Source organism: Cucumis melo, chromosome 8 (genome assembly GCF_025177605.1).
Source record: "Cucumis melo cultivar AY chromosome 8, USDA_Cmelo_AY_1.0, whole genome shotgun sequence".
NCBI classification, from domain to species: domain Eukaryota; kingdom Viridiplantae; phylum Streptophyta; class Magnoliopsida; order Cucurbitales; family Cucurbitaceae; genus Cucumis; species Cucumis melo.
Window position 1 is genome coordinate 11,325,129 of NC_066864.1, and position 26,266 is coordinate 11,351,394.

Here is a 26,266-nt window from a genome sequence, read left to right on the forward strand (position 1 = left end):
TTCTTTAGCGATTAAAATAAAAGAAACCTAAACATAGTTAGCTTACATATTCGTTACATATTTAATATCATCTCGGGAGCTTGTTCTCAACGAGTTAAGATGGTACACCACATCATCATATGGATTCATGACTACTAATGATCAATGATCCCTAAATTAAAAATATATATGCAAGTAATTAGTATTTTGGTACTAATGCAAGTTTAAATTGATAAAAAAAAAAATATACTTACCTAGGATTATAAGGAGCAACAACCAATTGATTTTGTTCGGAAGTCATAATCTACTACAAAGGTTTCAAGCTCTAATCTCTCGAGTACTATGGCCAGCTAAAATAAGAGATGAATTTACAAAAACATACTTTAAAACCTTCTTCAAATCAATAATGAGTGAATATAAGTACCTACAATAAATTAATTGCACACACCAACTTACTACTAATTAAAAAGTGTGAATATATATATATATATCATAAAGAAGTAACATTTACTTACGTAAGGAATACTTCTCTTATTCGAGCAAAGATATTACTTAGTGATGCTTGGGGTGAGTATAATAAGAAATGCTCGTGATGAGTACACTATGCCTTTTAGTTTCCCTTTTCTTTAGTTTCATTCTTTGCTCTTTCACGCTAATACTTCATATTCTTTTCCCGCTCTTATCCACTCCTAGAAAAAGCTAAACAAGCCGAACTTAAGGCTTCGATCAGGTAAAGCAATTAGGCAGTAGATTCGATCGAGACTAGATAGGACTAGGGAAAGAATCCCTTATCAAAAGAATGAAAGAGAGAAATTTATGACTGAGAATGAAAGAATCATACTAAAGAGTTATAATAAGATAAGAAAGGTGCCAGCTGGAGAGGGAAGAGAAGGCAAGTTGATAAAGGCCTTAAATAGACTGATATCTGATTATTTCATGAGCAGGGGCTGAATTCATTTCCAATTCTCCAGTCAATAAGAGTTGCTATGTTTATTTATTTATATTAATTATATTTATGTTCGGGGTGGGGCAGGATCGGGGTCGGGGAATGTATTCCCTGTCCCCGGCCCTGTGTTGCCAACAGGGAAAAAAATTTCCCGCTCTCTCCCCTATTTTCCATGTAATTAGGGATTCCCCGCTCCGTTTGGGGTGGGTCCTCACGGGACCCTAGCCCCGCACGTTAAATGGACATCTCTAAATACAACATCAACACAAGTTCAACTCCACGAACCAAATTCGTTCGAAAATCTTGTGTAAACACTAGCTTTTGAAGGTGTAGCGTAAAAATCTCTTGAATCTTTTTTACTTTGCTTCTGGTAATTGGTCCTTCAAGCATATGCAAAGGTTCTATCGTTGTTGAATTCACATCATTTACAATTTTGACTTTAGGGTTTAAAGAAGTGCGTACATAAACTATTTAACATGGTGGTGCCATATTATATTCGAAAGCATTATCTCTAATAATATTTGTTCTCCCTTTGCCTATGGACATAGCTAGCTAGTTAGTGAACCACGTATATATGTGTGTCGATCTTTACATTCTTTTATGGTTTAATTGTTGATTTCGCAACATTAATAATGACATTCAAGTATAAAAAATTTACACCCTGATACTAATTTCATTAGGAAAAAAAAAAGTTTGTGAGTTATAATTGTTTCAATTAAACTTCTTAATTGTTATAAGTAAATCAATTTAAGACTATTTGCTAAGTAGTTTGGAAATCGTCAATGCATCCGTTCTTTTTGTATTGCTCGATTTAGGAGTACATGAATGAATAGTCAATATCACATTCAAGTGTGAGACTCATGAGAATATGAAATTATGATTAGGAAAACTACTATTTTCTATGGATTAATTATATGAAATATGTTTAACTTGAGTGACATCCTTAAAAAAATATATGAGTGAAAACAAAAAATTCTAAAAAATTTAATAATAAATATATAATCAAAAGTTCAAGAACCTAACTCAGTGATTAATTGGTCTGTGGCATATATTTTTTTAATGGACTATGTTTAAATATTTTTCAGTTTCTGATTGATGGGATAGGACATTACTAAATAGAAAAAATAAAATAAAAATAAAATAAAATAGAAGACCAGAGTCAATAGTGATGTAGAGATGAAGTCAAATTAGAGGCCCCACAATCACATGAATCCTTAAATCTAATACGATCAGACGGTAACAAACAGTTCAAAAATCAGATCACACCGTACACAATCATCTCTCTTCTCTCTCCACCCTGTTTTCTCTCCACATTCCAAAATCAAAATTCAAGCTTCTCTAACCTCAAAACTAATCTTCATCTCTCTCGTTTAAATCCCCTTCTTAAACCCCACTCTTAGTCTACCTTTTCTCTCACTACCCATTTCCCCCATCTCACTCTCTTTCCTCCATCTCTTTCTTCATTTGTTCCCATCCCCTTCTGCGTTTCGCCATTTCTTAGGGCTGCTGCACCAGAAATTCGCTTTATGACAGAACGCGGGAAAGTTTTGAGCTAGATCTTTAATGGCGAGTAGTAACCACATTAACTCCACTGCTTTCGGTGGGGATGTCCTTGACTCTGCTAAGCTTGCCCTTTCCTCCTCTGCTTCTTTCAAGGCTGCTCGTAAGAAGCCTAATGTTGCTGCTCCGCCAATTTCACGTGCTGGGTCCGATGTGGATGACATTATTACTCTCTTGCACGGCTCTGATCCAGTCCGTGTCGAGCTCAATCGCCTCGAGAATGAAGTTCGAGGTCATTTCTCTTTTCTTCTTCTTCTTCTTCTTCTTCTTCATCTTCTTTTTTTGTTTGTGTCTTCTGCTTTTGTTTTGGAATGCTCGTGCAAAATGGTTGTTGTTCATATGAAATTGATTTACTATGTGGGGAGGGGGTGGGTTCTTTTTAGTCTTTTGTTTTGTTGAGATTGAATTTGGTGTTTTTTCCACCGGGGTTTGTGTTTTATTCTTTGTTTCTCCAGATTTGATGTGTTTGTTGCCTTCAGATGTTGGATCGATTTTGAATTTTGTGCATCTACATTTTGGATAATTTATTTTTCTTCTGGAAAATTGTATCCGAGCTGGGAACTTATCCACCTTGGACAAAATTAATGACGGAATTCTGCAATGTATGTTGTTATTAAGATTGAGCCGGTGTATTTGCTTACGAGCAAGCGGAATTTTCTGCATCATGATTTCATAATGTTTCCGATTTCATTTTTTTAACCTCGATATTTTCTTGATATATATGCATGTCTTATTCTGTAAATTGGATTGTTTATTTATATTTTGGGTTTATCAGTTCATAGTTGAGGAAATCGCTGGATATGGTTGAAGAGAATTTCATTGTTTTTTGCATTAGAAGAAAGTAATCCTTTATTTTCTAGCTTAATGATGATGGTGTTCCATTTTCTCCTGAAAATGCTTGCAGGATTTTTATTTATTCGTTTTCTTTTCCAATTTTGTACTAAAAAAACCAGCAGTCTATTTATATACATAAAACAGGAACACAAAACTTCTGGAAATAACAAAAAAATATTTATGGAAAGCATCCAGTGGGTCAATGACCAAAATTTCTACGTGAGCTCTCCAATCTGGAAGGTGGTAATCGTGTAACATTTTTTAATAAATATTTTGCAAAAGTTTCTATATTTTTCGTTACCCCCTTGAAAATAGCTGATTGCTACTATATTTGTGCTGAAATTCGTCAAACATTAATGTTGAAAGGATCATTTTGGAAAGAACTTTGTGGCTGAATTCTTTTATAGTACAACGTGCGTTTTTTGATATCTCTGTGAGGTGATCCTATCTGTTTCAAGCTTTAATTAGTTGTTCTCTTTGTCACTTGCATCCGGGCAACTCGTTGCTCATTATTTTTTGTTTCACTGTTCAACTTTTGAACTTAGACTGTCAGATTGTACTAAACGCTATTATTTTTGGGTCTTCAAAATTTGTTCGGAGTGAGGGTTTATTATTTTATCACTGGCTGTATATTGACCCCTAGACCTAAGGAGGTTGAAATGGAACTGCCATCAATTATGTCTTTATTATCGGAGATTGTTATTAAAAGGACTAAATTGTGTGAAAGGGATATTATGATAAAATTGGCTGTACCTGAAACATCAGGAGCCAACATATAAGTTGGAAAGTTTCAAGAAAGCATTTAAAATAATATTGAATTCATGTCACCCCAAAAAATAATTAATTTTTAAACAAAATTGTAAATAACCTTTGCTGCATTCTTACACTATGTCGTTATTCAACAATGTTAAGTGTTAGGTTTTTGCAACATTTAACTACAATTAGTTATTGCTTTCAGTCTTTCACTACAGACTATTAATGACCTGCACATATCAGATTATAGTATGCCTTATTGAAGATTACAATAAGGCAGCTTCACACCAAATAATTTACCTCGAGAACAGAAATTATTGCCTTTTTTCCTCGATAACTGATTTTATGGCTCGCATTGCATCTTGATTTCCTGCTAATGCTTGTTTTCATGCGTTGTGCAATGATCTTAAGCTTATCTATTACTAGTACTTATGAGTAATAGTAATAGGATCGCTTCCTTTTAAATGACCATTCTATATTGCATGTTTCGCATTTCTTATTCCTTATGCCAAAACTTTTTTGAGTTTTGGAAATGCTAAATAGTCTTTTCTCAGTTCGAAGAAGGAAGTATGGCAAGAATGAAAAGATTCTTAGGTTTCTATGGCAAGTACTATTTTTTGGCAAAATATTACAAGACAGTAATCTCACATCTGAAAGGGTTAAGAAAGTGATGGGCTTGAAGTACTACAAAAGGAGCCTACGGTCCCAATTTGAAACACTTTAAGCCACATACTAACTCTAGTTGTGTAAGTGGTATCGTGAATACACGAAGATAAGTACTATTTATAATAAAAAACGAAAATTAATCCTGATCTTACTAATTCTAATCCTAATTAATAAAAGAAACTAATATTAATTCTAATTAATAAAAGAAACTAATCCGAATCCTAGTAGAATGAAGAAGATTTGATTAACGGAAATTAGACCTTTGGAAACCCCTCTCAACCTAGGCATTGCGAAATTCTAGTCCATTTAAAGTTGAGAGTAGAAAAATGCAAATTAGTTTTCGTTTGAGATCTGATTTCAGTCACCTTTTGGACCAATAATCGGGTACTTTGTAAGGTTGGAAGGTTGCAAATAAAGAGATTGGGATTCAAGATTCTTGAATACTTAATTCAAAACGGTACTCTCATATTCAAGAAAGAGCAAAATTTTTTGATTGATGTTGTTAAGCTTAAAAGTTAACTTTTTGAATATTTTTTCTTCATCATCATGATTATCGGTGGAGGGTAAAGATCTCTGGGCAAAAATTATTTAGATTGGGTAGTTTTTAAAGCAGCCAATTGCCTCTTGTTGGAGTTCCCTTCTCCTTTCAAATTGAAGCATGTGTAATTCAAAATTTCAGTCTGAAGTAGACGCTTTTTGTCAAAGTGTTTATATTTTCTTTGTATTAAGCTCTTTACTAATGTTTCAGCTCTTTATTGCTTTGTTTCTTTCGTTGTTTCTTCTTTGTGATGGTTTCTTCGTGTTGCCTGAGTCTATCTTTGTTTTGTTTGTTCGGATGATTTTTTCTTTTTCTTATTTTGCTCCTAGTATAATACTCTTGTACTTTGAGCATTAGTCCCATTTATTATTAATAAAGAGGCTAGTCTTCAAAAAAAAAAAAAAGTTCAGATTAGATTTGACTTCAATACTCTATTCCTACTGCATCATCCTAAAAAAAACTTGTCCTCAGTTTTAAAATGATAATGAAGGTAAAAATAAAAACATAAACTGTTTGAACGGAAACTACTTTGAAAAACTAATATCAACAACGTCCAAATTTCAGAAGTTTAGCCAAAATTTCTCTTTTCAAACGAAATAATATTTTCAGCAAAATCCTAGAATTATGTTGTTCCAGAGATCCATTACTATCATAACCAAGTCACGCATTGCTTCATCATCTTCTCCTTTCTTTGTCGGGTCTGTCAGTTCAACCATCTCAGCCTTGCCGGCGATTTTGCTGGAATACCTGCATTTTTTCAATTCCAAACATGGCATCTCCCACATTGATTCACAATCAACTTGAATTTAGGGTTTCAAGTTTATTCAAATAAGTTTGCCCACTAGTATTCTCTTCTTCTACCCCTTCATCATCTTTTATTTTGACATCTCTTATGTTGTGGAGAGATTCATGGATTGGGTCACTATCCTCCATTTTCGAAATTGATTTCTTTTCCAATTTGAGTCTCACAATCTCTAATTTAAAAGTATTTTTGTCGATTTTGTTCCCATATGTTATTTCTTCTTTAATTGGTTTATCACATTCTTCAACTTGAATCCCGATCTGCTTGTCTTCTTCGAATGATTTTCGCTTCAGCCTCAAGAATTTTGATCGTGTTTTCTTTTTTTGAATTTTTGTGTGGGCTCCCTGATTTTTGTTCATTGTTTTCTTCCTCGCACTAAATTTCTTGAATTAAGCCTTTTTTAAGTTCTTGCAAATGTTCTGAAGACTGCTCCATTTCTTGAGTTATCTCTTCCAACAAGCGTTGGACATTCTTGACTTCTTCATTTGTTCAAAAACTTCACTGAGTTATGTACAAACCGAATGTTCTTGGATAAGCTTCTTCATCATAATTGTTGTAGGACCGATTCTTGAATTTCTTTAATATTTCTCGGTCTCTCTTAAGTTGTTCTTTATAATAATTTCTATCCCAAATTGTAGTAGTTCTCCTGTAAAATTTCATTCATGCAAAATCTTTGACTAATCTCTGGTTTCTTTTTTTGGAATTTTAAGGGTACCTCTTGTTAGATATGTGTTGGCAACGAGCACAACTCACAAAGCTCTTTCTTGTGATCGGCGATGTAGAGTTTTTCGGTCATCCATCGATGGCAGTCAACATTTTTCTAGACATCTGCTCTGATACCAAAATTGATTTATATACCAAATGAGAGAATTTTATTAACGTTCAAAAAATGTGAAGACAAGAAAACAAGTACTCTATTTATAATTGAAAAGCAAACTAATCCTAATCCTAATTTATAAAAAAAATAAATCTTAATCCTAATTAATAAAAGAAACTAATCTAATCCTAATAAATAAAAGAAACTAATCCTAATCCTAATATATTAAGAATTTGATCATAATACCCTATTCCTGCTACATTAGGTATAAAACTTTGAGATTGTATTTTTTAACTGCGCTCAAAGAGCGTATTTTGTGTGATTGTAACCATTTTTTCTAATGGTGGAGTTTCTTTTCGGCGGGTTGTGGTTTTTTTCCAATTTTGGAGTTTTCTTGTCTTGTTTTTCTTATTTTATTTGCTTCTTTTAATTTCTGTCATTTTTTCTTGTTTATTCCTCCGTAGAAGTGGGAAGCTTTTATCCCCCAACATATTGGACCATTGGATCCTATTGAATACATTTTTTTTTATGTAATACAGATAAAGATAGGGAACTCGGGGAGGCTCTTGCTGAAGTTAAGTCATTAAAAAATTCAGAACGACTCAAAGAAAAGGCGGTTGAAGAGGTACTATTTTAATTTTGTGGCAACTGTCACGGTTCTTAGTTCGTTATGAACCAAAATGGAATATCGACAAAAGCATAGCTTAACTAGTTATGGCCCCCTTGATCCAAAATTCTTAGGTCCTGATTCCTATGCCCAATAAATTGTTGAACTAAAAAAAACAAAGTGGAGCAGAAAAATCGACAACATGCTGCTTTCAAAGAAAACGATCATGTTAGCTCTCCTTTTGTGGTATATTTTCTTAAAAGTTATGGAAGTAGTTGATATATTATTGATGGCCCATGAGTTCTATTGAAAGTAGAGACAAAGAACACACAAATTTATGTAAAAACCCGAGTACCGGGAGAAAAACCACGATATTTTTCTTTTTATTATTTTCTAATAATAATACAATAGATATAAGAGGGAATAAATAGAAAAGTACAAAGAGAAAAAAAGGAAAGAATATTTAGGGCAAAACTCCAAATGGGCTAAACCCACTAATTCTAACACTCCCCCTTAAGTTAGGACGTAAATATCAATGAGGCCCAACTTGCTAACACAAAAGTCGAAGTTTGGTATGAGAGCAATGCAATAACGAAATCCTAGAAACTAACCTAGGAGAAATCCAGATTGAAATTGAACCCGTCACACTGTTGCTACCACTGTGGACACCGCCGTCACTGCCGCCATGGAGAAATTGCTCCAAAACCTACAAAAATCGTCGATCTACCCAACGGGAGTAGTCTCGCAGCCATATCCGTCGCCGTCTGACCAAAAAATGTCTCACGCGCCGCTTCTGTTCGGCCGTAGGTCCACGCACTGACGCCGTTTCATCTCACCGTCCAGCCCATTCCACTTTACGCGTTGTCGGATGTTCAATCATCATACCCTTTCGGTCATCTACATTCTCACGCGCTGCCTATGCCCTCCGGACAACAAACCTCAACTGTAAATCTGTCAAATCAGTACAGTAAGAATCCAGTGTATGTTGACCCTTTACAACAACAATTGTTATCTGGTAACGGGATTGACCAACCCCAGAACATATTGAAGCCGGCGAGTCTTCGACGCGTTTTAAACCAACCGAGTTGCTGATGTATTTCAAGAACCCGGTAACTTCGTTCCCTAATTTACCGTCAAATTATATAACTGACTCTTTGGGTTCGTTTACAAGGAACTTTTTAGGTGAAAAATTAAATGGGCAAAATTATTTCTCTTGGTCCCAATCAGTAAAGGTGTTCCTCGAAGGTCGCTACCAGTTCGGCTTCTTAACTGGAGAGACTGTATGTCTTTTATCGGGTGACGCCTTGGAACGACTTTGGAAAGGGGAGGACTCACTTATTCAGTCCATGTTGATTAATAGTATGAAACCTCAGATCGGCAAGCCTCTACTATATGCAGCCACAACAAAAGATTTGTGGGATACAACTCAGACCCTTTACTCGAAACGACAGAATGCCTCTCGGTTATATACATTATAAAAATAGGTCCATGATTGCAAACAAGGAACCCTGGACGTGACTACCTATTTTAACAAGCTCTCTCTTCTTTGGCAAGAGATGGACTTAGCAGGGAGACAGTTTAAGACATGCCAAATGACGATACATGATATGCTAAACTTGAAGAGGCTGATGGTATTTATGACTTCCTTGCAGGACTTAATCCTAAAATTTGATACTGTTTGTGGTCGTATATTCGAACAAAGACCTCTTCCCTCCCTAATGGAAGTGTGTTTTGAAGTCCGCCTTGAAGAGGATTGCACTAATGCCGTGGGTGTACTGACTACCCCTACCATTGACTTCGTTGCCTTTAGCGCTTGGTCCTTGGATCATGGTAGTGACAAGAATAATGGAAAACCAATCCCTGTGTGTGAGTACTACAAGAAACAATGACACACCAAGGATCAGTGTTGGAAACTCCACGGTCGTCCTCTAGGAGGTAAGAAACGGTCCTCCAACGAGAAACATATCTCAAGATGTGCCTACATTAGTGAGACTACCTTTGCCAGCACTTGTCAATCAATTGGTCCTATTGCAAGACAAACCAAGACTCCTACTCTGGGTGCCATTGCTCAGTCAAGTATGCCTCAGTTTCTTGGGCTTATTAGCATTGATGTGAAGAATCCTTGGATTTTAGACTTGGGGCTACAAATCACTTGATGGATTCTTTAGAGCACTTTATCTCTTATGCCCCGTGTGTTGGTAAAGAAAAAATCCGGATAGCCGACGACTCTCTAGCCCCGATTGCTGGCAAAGGATAAATAGTTCCCTTTGACGGTTTTGCTCTCAAGAATGTTTTGCATGTCCCTAGACTGTTTTACAATTTGTTATCTATAAGCAAGATCACTCTTGAGTTGCATTGTAAAGCTATCTTCTTACCTAAATCTGTTTATTTTCAGGACATGAGCTCAGGGAGGACGATTGACACTGCTCGACATAGCAGGGGACTTTACATTCTTGATGATGATACCTCCTGTAGTAGTTTCTCTAGAGCTAGTTTACTGTCTTCCTACTTTAACACTTCTGAACAATATTGTATGTTGTGGCATTTTCGGCAGGACCACCCAAACTTTACATATATGCAATATTTATTTCTCCATCTGTTTTCTAAACTTGATGTTTCTCCTGTATCTTGTGATGTGTGTATCGGGCTAAACAACATCGGGTCTCTTTTCCCTTAGAACCATATAAACCTACACAACTGTTTATCCTCATCTATAGTGACGTTTGGGGTCCTTCCAAGGTCACCACCTTATCGGGGAAACGGTGGGCTGTAACTTTCATCAATAACCATACCCGTCTTACCCGGGTCTACCTTATCACAGATAAATTAGAGGTTTCATCCATTTTTCAAAACTTCTATCATACCATTGAAATGCAATTCCATACAAATATTGCAATTCTTCGAAGTGATAATGGTTGGGAATTCCAAAACCATAACCTTAGTGAATTTCTAGCCTTTAAGGGGATTGTTCATCAAACCTCGTGCGCCTACACTCCTCAACAAAATAGAGTTGTCGAGCGAAAAAACCGTCACCTTCTGAAAGTAGCCCGTTCCCTTATGTTTTCAACTTCCATTCCTTCATACTTATGGGGAGATACTATTCTTACAGCAACTCATTTAATTAATAGAATACCTTTTCGTATCCTCCACCTCAGACTCCCTTAGATTGTCTTAAGGAGTCTTACCCCTCTACTCGTCTTGTTTCTGAGGTTCCTCTTCGTGTGTTTGTTAGGTATCCCCTTCACCAGTGCAGTTGTAAATGTTTTCACCCGTCGTCCATGAAATACTTTGTCACTATGGATGTTACTTTCTATGAGGACCCACCCTACATTCCTGTTAGCCATCTTCAGGGGGAGAGTGTGAGTGAAGAGTCTAACAACACCTTTGAATTTATCGAACCTACTCTTAGTATCGTGTTTGACGTTGATCCTCATCCCATAATCCTACCCACAAACCAAGTTCCCTGGAAAACGTATTACAGAAGGAATCTCAGAAAGGAAGTTGAGTCAGCCGCTGACTTCAGTCCAAGACTTCGAACCTTCTTGAGATCAAGGTATAGAAAATCCTACAGAACCTTGTATTAATAATACGATGAGTGAGAATGACAGGTCTGATGTTGCTATTCTTGAAAATGTGGAAGAAAAGAACTGTGGTGATGAAACTGAGGTCATAACAAAAACCAGTAACAATGAAGCTGAACAGGGTCATATAGGAAAACTTGATGAGTATGATCCCTCTCTTGACATTCCCATTGCTTTGAGAAAAGGTACCTGTATTAAACATCCTATTTGCAATTATGTTTCCTATGATAATCTCTCTCTATTGTTTAGAGCTTCAAATCTACACTGCTCTACAGTGTCCTAAATGGAAGAATGTTGTTATGGAAGAGATGAAGACTCTTGAAAAGAATAGAACTTGGGAGATCTGTGTTTTACTCAAGGGACACAAAACTGTAGGATGCAAATGAGTGTTCTCTCAAATACAAAGCATATGGTACTCTTGATAGACACAAGGCAAGGTTAATTGCAAAGGGATCTACTCAGACCTATGGTATTGATTATTCAGAAACTTTTTCTGCAGTTGCTAAGTTGAATACTGTTAGAGTCCTGCTTTCTGTGGCTGTGAACAAAGATTGACCTCTATACCAGCTGGATGTTAAGAATGCTTTTTTAAATGGAGACCTTGTGGAGGAAGTCTACATGAGCCCCCTACTTGGATTTGAAGCCCAATTTGGTCAGCAGGATTGTAAACTTCAGAAATCTCTATATGGTTTGAAACAGTCTTCTAGAGCATGGTTTGATAGATTCACTATCTTTGTTAAGACCCAAGGGTACAGTCAAGGACACTCTGATCACACTTCATTTACAAAGGTTTCTAAGACAGGGAAGATTGCCGTTCTAATAGTTTATGTGGATGACATTGTTTTGACTGTAGATGATCAAACAAAAATCAGTCAGCTAAAGCAGAGAATGAGTGATGAATTTGAAATTAAGGATTTGGGAAATCTGAAATATTTCCTTGGAATGGAGGTGGTCAAATCTAAAGAAGGTATCTTCATACTCAGAGAAAATACACCATTGATTTGCTAACCGAGACAGGTATGTTGGGATGTTGTCCTGCTGACACTCCTATTGAATTCAACTGTAAACTAGAAAACTCTGATGATCAAGTTCCAGTTGATAAAAAATAATATCAACGCCTTGCAGATAAACTAATTTACTTATTCCATACTCGTCCTGATATTTCCTTTGTTGTGAGTGTTGTCAGCCAGTTTATGTAGGCTCCCAATGAGAAACGGGTGGAAGCTGTCAACAACATTCTAATAAACTTGAAAAATACACTTGGTAAAGGGTTGATGTTTAGAAAAACAGATAGAAAAACTATTGAAGTGGTGAGGTCGAATATAGAGCTATGAGTTTTGGGAATATGCGGGGGAATTTGGCTCCAAAAAGTTCTTTCAGATCTTTATCAGGAATGTGAGACACCATTGAAGTTTTTTTGTGATAATAAAGCTGCTATTAATATTGCTAACAACTCAGTTCAATATGATAAAACTAAACATGTTAGGATTGATCGACATTTCATCAAAGAAAGACTTGACAGTGGAAGCATATGCATTTCGTACATACCTTCGAGCCTATAGGTTGCTGATATTCTTACCAAGGGGATTTTCAAACCAAACTTCGACCTTTGTGTTAGCAAGTTGGGAATCATTGATATTTATGTCTCAACTTCAGGGGGGAGTGTTAGAATTAGTAGGGCTTGGTCCTTAGAGTATTTTCGAAAAGAATAATATGGAAGATTTTATTTTCTAAATCTTTTCCTTTCTTACATCTATTGTATTCTATTTATTCTCTCTTTTTGTACCTATTGTATTCATTCATAAGAAAAATAATAAAACTAAAGTATCGTGGTTTTTCTTCTGGTTCTCGGGTTTCCATGTAAGTCTCGTTTTGGTATTATTTACTTTTAATATTAAGTATCTCAGAATTCTTTTGACAGCTTTCATATGTTCCTCATAGGGAGTATGTATAAACTGGTTGACAACACTCAAGCAAACGAAATATCAGGACGAGTATGGGATAAGTAAATCAATTTACCTACAATGCGCTGGTATTGTTCTTTATCAACTGGAACTTAATCATCAGAGTTTTCTAGTTTACAGTTGAATTCAATAAGAGTGTCAGCAGGACGATATCCCAACATACCTGTCTCGGTTAGCAAATGAAAAGTGTATTTTCTTTGAAACACGGAGATACCTTCTTTAGATCTAACCACCTCTATTCCAATGAAATATTTCAAATTTTCCAAATCCTTGATTTCAAATTCATTACCCATTCTCTGCTTAAGTTGATTGATTTCTGCTTGATCATCTCCAGATAAAACGATGTCATCCACATAACTATCAGAATTGCAATCTTCCCTGTCTTGAAAACTTTTGTAAATAAAGTATGATCAGAGTGTCCCTGACTGTACACTTGAGACTTGACAAAGGTAGTGAATCTGTCAAATCATGCTCTGAGTGACTGTTTTAGACCATATAAGAATTTCTGGAGTTTACAAACCTACTGACCAAACTGAGCTTCAAAGCCAGGCGGAGGGCTCATGTAAACCTCCTCTATTAGATCTCCACTCAGAAAAGCATTCTTAACATTTAGCTGATATAGAGGCCTTGTTTACAACAGCAGAAAGAAGCACTCTGACAGCATTCAACTGAGCAACGGGAGAAAAAGTTTCTGAATAATCAATACTATAGGTTTGAGTAAACTCTTTTGCAACTAACCTTGCCTTGTGTCTGTCAAGTGTTCACTCTTGTTCCATCTGCTTTGTATTTGAGAGTGAACACCCATTTGCATCTCGTAGGTTTGTATCCCTTGGGTAGAGTACAAATCTCCCAAGTATTATTCTTTTCAAGAGTTTTCATCTCTTCCATGACAACATTCTTCTATTTTGGACACTCTAAAGCAATGTGAATATTTTTTTGTATTGTAGTAGAGTCAAGGCTGGCAGTAAAAGCTCTAAACTGTTGGTGAGAGATTCTCGTATGAAACATAATTAGATATGGAGTGCTTTGTATAGGACCTAGTACCTTTTCTCAGTGCAATAGGAAGATCAAGAGAAAGATCATACTTGCTAGTATTTCCAGAATGTTTTGACTTAGTTTCGTTTCCAGTATGTTTAGCAACACCTCGTTCTCATCAATCCTGTCCTCTCTGTCGATAATGACCCCATCAATATTGCCATGCTCACCCGTATTTTCCAGAATAGCTGTTCGGACCTGTCATTCTCACCTACCTTACTGTTAGTATGTGAGTCGGTTGAATACGTCTCAGACCTATCATTCTCACTCATTCTGTTATTACTATGTGAGTTAATGGAATCAGTCATACCTTGATCTCTTATTGGTTCAGAATCCTGGATTGGGGCCATCTAAACAATAGGAGACTTAACTCCCTTTCTGAGATTGCTCCTTTAGTAGGTTTTCCAGGGAACTTGATTTGTGGGTAGGATTGTACTGTAAGGGCTAAGGTCAGGTAAGGTAACCACAGTAGGGCAAGTAGACTCTAAGGGAACCATATAGTTAGACTCTTCACTCACACTCTCCCCCTGAAGTAGGCTAACGGGAAAAAAAGGACGATCTTCAATAAAGGTGACATCCATGGTAACGAAGTACTTACGTGAAGATGGGTGGGAGCATTTATAGTCTCGTTGGTGCAGAGGATACCCAACAAATACGCAAGCCTGAGCCCTAGGAGTGAATTTAGTTTGGTTAGGACCATGACTATGAACATAGGCAGTGCATTTGAACACCTGAAGGGGAACATCAGGGATGTGTGGAGGGATAGGATTCTTTGAGGAAATCTAACGGTGTCTAGAAGTGAAGGACACGAGAGGGCATGCAGTTGATGAGAAGAGCAGTAGTGAGAATGGCATCACCCTAGAGATAGGAAGGGAGAGAAGTTGACAACATAAGCGAACAGGTAACTTCCAAAATGTGATGATTTTTTCGTTCAGCAACTCCATTTTGTTGAAGGGTGTAAGTACAGGAACTTTGGTGAACAATTCTTTTAGAGGATAAGAACTTGTTAAAAGAGTGGTTTTGAAACTCACGACCATGATCACTCCGCAAGATTGCAATCTTTGTATTGAATTGCTTTTCTATGGTGTGATAGAAGTCCTGGAATATGGACGTAACTTTGGATTTGTCAGAGATCAGGAAAACCGAAGTAAGACAAGTATGGTCATCAATAAAGGTCATAAACCATTGTTTCTCGGAGGAGGTAGTGACCTTGGATGGTCCCCAAGCATCACTATGGATAAGATTAAAAGGTCGGGTTGGTTTATAGGGTTGTGAGGGAAATGAGACTCGATGTTGTTTAGCTTTTATACATCACAAGCTAAGGAAGAAACATCAACTTTAGTAAAGAGATGAGGAAATAGTTATTTTATATATTTAAAGTTGGGATGGCCTAAACGGAAATGCCACAGTATAAGATCTTTTTCAGAAGTGGAAAAGTAGGAAGATAAAAGACTCGTCCTAGAAATGCTACTAAAGGAGGCATCATCATCAAGTAAGTAAAGACCCGTATTGTGTCGAGCAGTGACAATCATCCTCCTAGAGCTCAGGTCTTGAAAAGAAACAGAATCAGGTAAGAATGTTGCTTTGCAATTTAATTCACGAGTAATCTTGCTAATCGACAGAAGATTATATGAAATTCGTGGCACATGCAACATATTGTGTAATGGGAGCCCGTTAAAAAGAGAAATCTGCCCTTTCCTAGCAATGGGAGCCAAGGAGCCATCAACAATTTTTATCTTCTCATTCCTAGCACACGGAATGTAGGACACAAAGTGTTCAGAGGAACTAGCTAAATGATTTGTGGCACCAGAATCCAAGATTCAAGGATTCTTACCATTAATACTAATGAGACTAAAGGGTTGAGGTATACTGACTGGACAATAACTCCAAGTGTGGTTAGACTAGCATTCGCATAGGAAGAGGATAAAGTAGGGAACGAGGTTATTGGATTCTCAGAATACATCGGTACAAGGTTGGATGTTGTCCCTAGGGTAGCCTCAATTGCTGTAATCTGTTGTCGAAGCTGTTGAGCTATTCCCAAAGAAGAGGAAGCTTGCACGTTAGGGTTGGCATGTGCCCAAGGTTCACCAACGTCAAATATTGAGGCAATTTGAGGGTTCCTAACATCAAGATGATAACTAAGGTCAGTGGGTGGCAGGACATATGGATTTGATTGCAAAAGCGGTGGTGGCCGGTCGGAACTAGGTGGCAGCACATTAATCGACATGTGGGGGACACTACAGGCTGCGGATGAAGATGGGGGTGGCACAGTTAGGTCGGCCGGTGGAGTCTGAACAGGATGGGCCAGCACGTGGGAGGCGCGAGGCTGGTTGCTGGCGGCGCGGACGACGAAAAATTATGTGGAATTATGATTCTTGACGTTTTTTGAATGTGGTGGAGCCATTCTTCCATTGCCATGTTGGTTTGTGCATCGACGCGGCAACGACGATGGTGCTAAATTTGGCGCTTGTCCTCTTTGTTTGATTTCCATCACTAGTTGTGTTGTTTAAGGTTTGTTCAAACCATATTGAAAGTAGAGACTAAGAAAACACAAATTTACGTGGAAACCTGAGTGTTGAGGGAAAAACTACGATGTTTTTCTTTTTATTATTTTTTGATAATACTACAATAGATACAAGATGGAATAAATAGAAAAGTAGAAAGAAATGAAAAAAAGGAAAGAATATTTAGGACAAAACTCCTGAAGCCCACTATAACAAGTTCAATTGCTTATCCAACATGCTATTGACTTTGCTAAATGCAAGCCACTTTTTGATGTTTTCTTTTATGAAAATTCTTCAATGTCTAATTTACAAACTTTGGATTAGTGATACCTAATCTATGACGAAGCCACTTTTTGATGTTTTCTTTTATGAAAATTCTTCAATGTCTAATTTACAAACTTTGGATTAGTGATACCTAATCTATGACGGTAAGAAATTAGTTAGTAGATTATACTCACTCTCTATTTGACTCATATTTTCAGTTAACGGACGAGTTGAAGAAAGTAGATGAAAAGCTCAAGGCGACTGAAGCTCTTTTGGAAAGCAAGGTAATGTATGAAGTTGATATTATCTTTTGATAGGTGTTCATAGTTCCATAATCATCCCCTATTGCTACATCCACTAATGTCATTTATTTTTATTGCAAGTGTAGAATCTAGAGATCAAGAAGATTAATGATGAGAAAAAAGCTGCATTAGCTGCACAATTTGCTGCTGAAGCCACCCTTCGAAGGGTGCACGCAGCTCAAAAAGATGATGAAATGCCTCCAATTGAGGCTATTATAGCTCCATTGGAGGCAGAGCTTAAGCTTGCCCGGTTGGAGGTAGAATTAAAACTTCTGTCTTACATTTTTCATCTGAGTGTACATTGCTATGCCATTACAACGTAATGAGAGTGATTATTTGCCATATGTCTTGGAAAAGAAAGACCTTTTGAACCTTGCAATGCTTGTCTGGTTTCTAGGTGGCAAAGTTGCAAGACGACAATAGAGCTCTGGATAGACTTACGAAGTCCAAGGAGGCTGCTCTACTTGAGGCTGAGAGAACCGTCCAGATTGCTTTGGCAAAAGCATCCCTGGTTGATGACTTACAAAATAAGAACCAAGAGTTAATGAAGCAAATTGAAATATGCCAGGTTTCTCGATAACACAAAAGTGCTTGAGTAGTTTTCAGGGCACCTCCTTAATTATTGGTGTACACTTGGTTGTTAAATATCTGACAGAATGCTTTAGTTTAACTTGTATACTCCACAATGGTAGGAGGAGAATAAGATACTGGACAGGCTGCACCGACAAAAGGTCGCAGAAGTTGAAAAGCTAATGCAAACTGTCCGTGAGCTAGAGGAGGCTGTCTTGGCTGGTGGCGCTGCTGCCAACGCTGTGCGTGATTACCAACGAAAAGTGCAAGAGATGAGTGTAATAATCCTGAATTAAATTTTTTATTATTTTCATTCTTAGAACATGTTACGAACTTTCCCATCAACTTATAATTTTGTTGCTTGTATAGGAGGAAAGAAGAACTTTAGAACGTGAGGTAGCTCGTGCAAAAGTTACTGCCAACAGGGTTGCTACTGTTGTTGCTAATGAATGGAAAGATGCAAATGATAAAGTGATGCCAGTAAAACAATGGCTTGAAGAAAGAAGATTTTTTCAGGTATGTCATAATATGTATATAAACATTGAAATATCTGGAACGAGTTTGGTAATTTAATTTTTAAGTTAAATTTATAGGTACTGAACTATTGGGAAGGCTTTAAACAATTGAATGAACCCAACAGAGTACAAGTTCTTACATAATCATTAATCCTTAAAGCTTCATTTCTTTTACATTATCTTTTTACACATGGAATTAGACTTAAGTTGGACATGTGGAGTTGATTTTTCTTAAAAACTTTTACAAGTTAGACGAATAGGTTCAGCAGACACGGAAAGAGAATGTTGTGACAACTTTTAAAGTAAAAATAATTCTAATTATAATAATTAAAAGAAAAAAACATAATTTCACAAAAAATCTCACTCTCTCCACCCACCCCTTTCCTGGCTCACCACCACCACCTCCCCCATCTTACTGACCACCATTGCCATCTTTTTCAAAGCCCACCCCCGTGTTTTCATTTTCAATGTGACAGCATACCCCTTGCACACTGAAGCTTACAATTGGACCATGATTCTTTGTTGCAAGTATTTAGGTGCAGTCCAATACCTGCTACTTCTCTTTAGCTGAAAATGAGGCATCTTCACCCTCCCTTTCCCCCATTCTCTAGAACCAACACCGAACCCTTGGAAACAAAATCAAAACAGCAATAATTCCTCTAATTATAGGCCAAGTAAACAGAAGTACATGCAGATTCAAACAAAGAAACGTCTAATTAGGCTTAGAAATAGAATTCTGATGCATTTTTCCCTATCTTGATACTTCGATAAACCTACCCTTCCCAAAAGAGAATCAGAAGCTTGAAGAAGGGGAAAACTTCTGTCTATCTGCAGAATTTCTCAAACGGAAACGTTATTCTACACTAGTGAACTAGTGATGATGAAAGGTGATAACATCTTCAAATATCCAGAAATCCAAGAGAAGCTAAGTACAAAGGTAAATTCATCAATTGGTCATCATTGACAGAATTGGTAATATAGGAGGATTTGAAGATGCTATTAACTTGTACCTGAAGATAGTCTTAATGGAGAAATGAAGGTGACATCCGCAGAAGCATTTGGCTATATCATATTTGGTGACAAGGAGGTGGTATTGGATGGGAAAGTTGTGGTATTGAAGAAACCTGTGCATTTTGTAGCGGCGGAGATAGCTAGGAACAGAGGAGTGTGGGAAGAACATTTCTTTTGTGTGATGCTTATTTGCTCTTTCTCAAGCTTAATGACTCTAAATAATAATATAATTTTTAGGGCAATTTGTAGGACTATTTCTTCCTCAAAGAAGTACGATCAATTGAGGTTTACTTTTGTTAGGATTTTAGGCCAAGAAGCAGAAACACAGACACCTAATCTAACACGAAACCAGTATCACATCAATTTCTTAAAAAGTAGGACTCACACATTGGGGACACACTTTTTTTTCTTTGATATATTAATAGTTCTTTATAGATAAAAACATGTAAACTTAACTTAAAAACAAAATGTACTTGATTAAAAACAGACTAAGTTTAGTAAATTGACGATATTTAAAATTGGTTAAAAATCACTATTCGCCTTTGAACTTTGATATAAGTAACAATTTAGTTCCCAAACTTTTAAAACTAACGATTTGGTTCCTGTACTTTGAAAATGGAACAACTTAATCCCTGCTTTCAAACTTCCGTCAATCTCTAATGCTTCTGCTAACTTCTCTCACCTTCTCATCACTTGTTTCTTTTCTGTTCTAATACCTTTATTCAAGTTGCTCAACTCCGGGAAATAACTCCTCTTCACTTCCCTTCAGGACAAAGACACCAAACCCTTGAACTTATTCGTTAATTTTGTTTCTCTTTCAATTCTGAACTTGACTAGTCTTATAACTATTTTTGTTTTATTCTTTTCTTGGAGAAATGAGTTTATAAGCTTTAGGTCAATCTCGTTTTTCTGAAAGTAACAAAAATAAATCTTTAGAAATAAGGATTTTGGAAATTCTTCTATTTTTCTCTCTTTTGTGACAATGTTTTGCTGTTCACTCTTGAATTTGAATTAAAAACTTGAAAGTATAATTTCTCCCTGTCAAAAAGAATAAAAGAAGTTAGAGCCTAGAAAACAGCGCTCGATTGTTTGTATACTTTTCTATAAATGTAAGCCGCAAATCCTGATTGAGATTGAGACAAACAGCAAAGAAATGGAATATTTAACTAATCTTCTCAATTTGGTGGTGCCGTCCTACCAAAAACTGCACAATGTAGAAGAAGAAAGAAGTGAAATTGAAGTAATTTCATAAATGAATGTATGTAAGAATGGACACTGTATTTCTTTTAACTTCGGCTCTTAAGCGATTAGCAAAACATTAATAATGGCAAAACAGAGCTAAGGAAGAAATTCTTAATATCTGTGGGCGCAAACTGCTGGATAAGGCCGAGAATTTGAGCAAAATTAAACTGCAACTCTACAAACTCGTGATGAATTAAGTACAAGTAGCGATGTTTTAATTTCTAAGACAGATGTGATCATTTCGTAGTAGTTAAAGAAATTTTTTCCATGAAGATAGATTTTATTTTTGGTCCATGTTGCTCTGTGTCCCAGGAGACCGTTCACAAAGAGTAGGGACTTCTGATTTGCAGCCTCTGTCCCTGTTTACAAATTATATATTGCTTATCTGTGGAGTCCTATTTTGAAAGCATTTGAAAATTCAACCATTTTAAACAGTAGAGTAACAAGAATCAAATGAATTCAAAAGAAGGAAAGAGAAGTTAATGGAAGGGTTAGAGATTTGAGGAATTTTGAAGGAAGGATTGTTACCATTTCGAAAATACGAGGACTAAATCACTATTTTTAAAGTTTAGGGACTAAATTGTTACTTTTATCAAAGTTCAGGGACCAATAGTGCTTTTTAACCTTTACAATTTTAAAAGATATAAAAAAATTTAGGTGCACTTTATAGGGGATGTGGATATCATCCTAAATATGAGCAACTTGATCTATAAAAGAACCTCAAATTTTCCCCTAATTTTCAGCTTAAATATCTTTCGGCCATGGCTAGCCTTGTCCAAAGCTATGTCAAAAATTAGATTTGTTCTCTCAACATGTTTGTTAGTGTGTCAGACACATTCAAAGAGTGTTTTGACATATTCATGTTCGACATTTGTGGAAAACCAACTGTCCACGCTTCATAGATTTGGGGTTTATAATCTAATTTGAAGGCCTATTTCTTCCTCGTAGAAATAGAATCGTAAGTTTTTGTCAGAAAGAAATACCAACACCTTATGATACGCACTTATATTCGGGAAATTTGAATTCTCACTATACAATTGTGGTTTTCTTACTTTTATTTATTTTTTAGTTTTTAATGATTACAATAATTGGAAAATTTAATCATAAGAATACTTTGATACTCCCTTCTACTGTGAGCTTGAAAACATGTAGAAGGTTAAAGAAGTGGAAATTAATTTTATTTGGAGAGGGAATTGCTTTTAGAGGGGCTTCTAACACGTGACTTACTGTAATGTTATATTAAATCTCCAGTCAACCATCATAGATTTGACTTACTGTAATGTTTAGCTTCTTTTTAGAGAAGGAATATTTTAATTTTTCAATAAAATGTTTCTTTCTCTAAAAAAGATTAAGTCAATGGGTTCAATTGATGTGCCCCTCAAGGGGTTTGAACAGATTTCAAAAAATGTAATTGTTTATGAAAGTACCAAAAACAATCTATATAAAAATTAGGAAGAAAATCAATCTAGACCCCTAAATTCTGTAGGCTTTCCCATTGGAGGAAACCATCGCCAAACACTTTTCAAGAAATCAAGAACTCAACAGCAGATCCTTGGAAACTGCTCGTAAGGGTACTAACTAATTGCAACTGCCAGGGGAGGAGCGATGGGTGTTGTAGAATTTGAAGGGGATACCATGAACAGTATCCATGGTTGTATGTCCTGGGAAGTTAGAAATTCAGATTTTCTATGGGAGTAGTCCAAATGTGTGGATGCAACAGGGAGCGAATGGTACTTGGTAGAAATTCAGTTTATGGAAATGGAGATGGAGCAAAGCAAGTGTTGGCTCCTTTGTAACTTAGTTATCTGGCGGGAATGGAGGGACTCTAGCAAGTAAATAGGGAATCTAATGAATTTTCGTGTATTTGTGTAGTTCATCTGTAATTGTTTATTTTTTGTATAAACTAACTTATAAAAAATATGATGAATATTTTGTCTAAAAAATACTCCTGAACTTTTAAATGTTACAATAATACTCTTAAGTTTTTCACAAGAGTTCAAAAGTATTCTTACCATTTGTATATGGATGGAAATCATTATCTATATCCTTGACATTGTACTTCGTTTCTATATTACCCGTGTACTTGAGTAATTATTGCTCTTGCAAATAAAAGAAAGGAATGGAGTGGTTTCCATCCATATACTAAAACAGTTGGGTTGGTGCCTCTTCTCCTCTTATGACCAAGAGTCTCTTCCTTTTGTTGCCATGTCTGTTTTTGAAACATTTTAAAATTTCAGTTCAGATTAAGTTTGAACCTTTTACTCCTGAAACGCCGTAATGGTTTGCAATGTAGAGCTTGGTCGTAGCTACATTATTGGAGGATATACTTGTGATAGTAAAACTTGTTACTTAGGTCCGTGTGGAATAGCTATATTACTCTACTTACTTAAAGTTGTCTTGCATACACTTGCAGGGAGAAATGCAGCAACTTCGTGAGAAACTAGCAGTTGCTGAGCGCACTGCAAAAGCTGAAGCACAAATGAAAGTGAGGAAAATTAACTTTTTCAATCATTTATTAGTGGTGCCTTGCGAACCGTTTACAAATTTTCGTTTGGTTTGTTGATTGGCAACTTAGGAAAAATATCAATTACGCTTCAAGGTTTTAGAGGAAAAGCTCAGATCATCTAATGGCAACCCAAAACTCGCTTTGGAAGGAAGAGGCATAAGCACTGGTGTTTCCAGACGTCAATCTCTTGGAGGAGCAGAACTGACTAGACAGACTTCAAATGGCTATTTATCCAGAAGAAATACAAACTCACACACAGGGTCGCTCCAATCAAATAGTGCCAGTGCATTGTTGAAGACCACAAAGATCTCTTCTAGATCATTTGACGGTGGTAGTAGATCACTGGAAAGAGACAAACTTGTACAAGATGTGGTGGTAAAAAATAATTCAACCAAAATAACCAGTGGTGAGATTCAATTTTCTGAGACAACTGCTCCATATGAAGAGAATGAAGATGGTATTGGAATTGAGAAAACCAAAACAGAGCAAGAGGATCTTGTTTCTGGAGCATTGTATGACATGTTACAGAAAGAAGTCATATCTCTTAGGAAAGCTTGCAACGAAAAAGATGTAACCCTCAAAGACAAGGATGATGCAATTGAGGTGAAGATTATCCATATTCTCCAGTATTTCTGCATGTAAGCTTATTATTCATTTATTTTGGTCTTGTACAGATGTTGGCAAAGAAGGTCGATACTTTGAATAAAGCAATGGAAGTCGAAGGAAAGAAAATGCGAAGAGAAGTAGTTGCAATGGAGAAGGAACTTGCTGCTCTGCGTGTAAGCAGGGAAAGCGATCAAAGGCCACGACGCCAGAGTGCTCCCAGGGGGGCTGTAGTTAGCTCTCAGTCGCTTCCTGTCAGGTGAGTTCCTTTATTTGTGCAAGTCCTAGGAGGCGCTTATTTATGCCATTTGTGATGGTAACTTTTGGAAACAAGTAACTAATATGACCTAAGAACACAAAAAATATGTTTGTGCAGAATATGCTGCCTTGCTACCCTGTCCATTATATTGGTGCCCTTATTTGTTTATAAAAGGATAGTTTCTTAGATGGGTGTTTGGAGTGTTGAATTGGTTGGAGTCTGTGTTCATGACAGTTTGTAGATTACACTAGTTTGTGTTTGAGATATAGACTATTTTAGTATGGGTTATAATAGTCTTTATTTCGTGTGTAGATTATTTTAGTCTAAATAAGAATAGAAAACACCACACGACCATACTATGACAAAGATAAAAAGAGGAAATGAGTAGGAAATAGTAAACACTGTAACAAATAGTAAACACTATGACTGATAGAGATTTAAAATAATAATATAGTAGTTAATTGTAAGTTATAGTAATTGGAAAGATCAACTAATATACTTGGAGCCCCAAACAAGGGGTGGACTGTAATAGCTCCCTCTAACTTCATGTAGGTGGAACACTCTTTTTAAGAAATATTTTTTACATCATTTGACTTCAAACTAGCTTCATTGCGATGTACTCACCTACTGCTTCAATGTGAATCTTGATAGTATTTACTATTTTTGGATTTACTGTAGATTTATTATTTACCCCTTGTATTTGAACCTTCAACTTTCCAGGAATATCCGAAACAGATAGGGCGTCAACATGGGATTAAACATTGATGAAATGACTTCTTATCGACTGTATTGTCAATATAATTGTATTTTATTATGTCATAAAACTCTGCTCTTCCTTTGGCCCTTCTCATTTGAGCAATCTTGTCTAGTTTTTATCTATTTGTAAAGAAACTAACATGAGTTTTTCTAGGAATTCATCCTGTCCTGTATATTTTTGTACCATTGGTATGAAGAACAGAAAAAAAATACAAGTTAAAAGGGGATGCCATGAATTTTATGTGTCAGGTGATTAATAACTTTGTAATCTGTCTCCTAGAAGTGGATTGAATTTTTGACATGAACTGCATACACGTGTTATATGATTAATATATTATTATATTTGTTTTGATTATGTTCTGGTTCTCTATTTCTCAAAGAATTTATTTGGATTGTTATTGATCGTTCTCTAGCTTTATTTTTGAGGGAAGAAATCAAAATAAAAGACAACATTTCTTTATCCGATGGCCATTATCTTCTTAATTTTGTGCGTTGAAGGTAAGAATGGGGTTTAATTAATAATATTAATTGGTTCAAAATCACAAAAATATAAGGGGCAATTGGAGTTTAAATTTGAAATGGGTTGAGTGAGCTATAATAAATCACTTAAGTTAAGAAAAAATAGAAAACTAAGGGTGCGTTTGGGGAAGAGTTGATTTGTGGAAGGGTTAGCTAGTTTTATCATAACCGTTGTTTGGGGGAAGAATTTAGAAATGTAGTTTTATGACAAGAGGTGTTTGAGAGAAGGGTTATATGGGAAGAGTTATGATAGTGTTATGAATAAGATGTGTTTGAGGGAAGAGTTATATGGAAAGGGTTATGAGAATTTTATGATAAGATGTGTTTGGGGAAGGGTTATGTGGGTAGTTTTATGAAAAATTTATGATAAGATGTGTTTGGAGGAAGGGTTAGGTGGGTAGGTTTATGTGAAATTTATGATAAAATTTATTTGGGAAAGTATTATATGGGTCGGGTTAATAATTTTTTTTTGTATGTAGTATAATATTTTTTAAATGAGATTGTAAATATGATAAAAAAATTCTTATTGCATACTTTTTTACGAAAACATCGAATCCGTCTTATTGCAAATAATTTATTGTATGTGTAATGTTATTAAATTAGTAAAGACAGTTCCAATTAGAAATTAATTTCTGATTTGTGAAAAATTTATTAAAATTCATTTTTTAGAAAGACAAATTAATTATTTTCTATTTGTAATTGACGATAGCGACCTCTCCCTATTTTGAACATATATAATTACCTGGTACAACGCTGGGTGAAATTTTTACTATTTTCCTTAATTTTAAATAAACATTATGAACGAAAAAAAAATAGTTGTCTACAATAGCAAAAACATAAACAGTCAATATCATAGAGAAAAAAAAGTAAGCAAATAAAAAGCAACCCAGGTTAGTACAAACACAAACTATCTCGTAGGAGAACTTTACAAAATCCTCCTTTTCATCCTCAGACATGAGTACAAAACCCCGAAGGTCGTCCATACGAGACAGAAGATGCCTTTGCAATAACGTCCTATCCAAAACTCATTAGTTCTGGCATCTCACGCAATATGCGGAAGAATTTTGTGTGCACATGGTTGTCATTGGCAAGGGCGCGTGCAGGCCATTCCGCAATCATTCTGAGTTGCTCGT

At 36.0% G+C, this 26,266-nt stretch overlaps 1 protein-coding gene across 1 annotated transcript; it reads left to right on the forward strand.

Annotated features, from left to right (window-relative positions):
• The first annotated feature begins 2,330 nt into the window (after positions 1–2,330).
• Positions 2,331–24,969, forward strand: LOC103495819 (microtubule-associated protein 70-2-like). The gene is made up of 11 exons (XM_008457490.3): positions 2,331–2,717; positions 7,435–7,520; positions 17,069–17,134; positions 17,239–17,409; positions 17,550–17,720; positions 17,845–18,000; positions 18,092–18,238; positions 22,904–22,975; positions 23,066–23,599; positions 23,671–23,858; positions 24,579–24,969. Exons 1-11 carry the CDS (start codon positions 2,489–2,491, stop codon positions 24,595–24,597), a joined length of 1,839 nt encoding a protein of 612 aa, XP_008455712.1. The 5' UTR covers positions 2,331–2,488; the 3' UTR covers positions 24,598–24,969.
• The last annotated feature ends 1,297 nt before the right edge of the window (positions 24,970–26,266 follow it).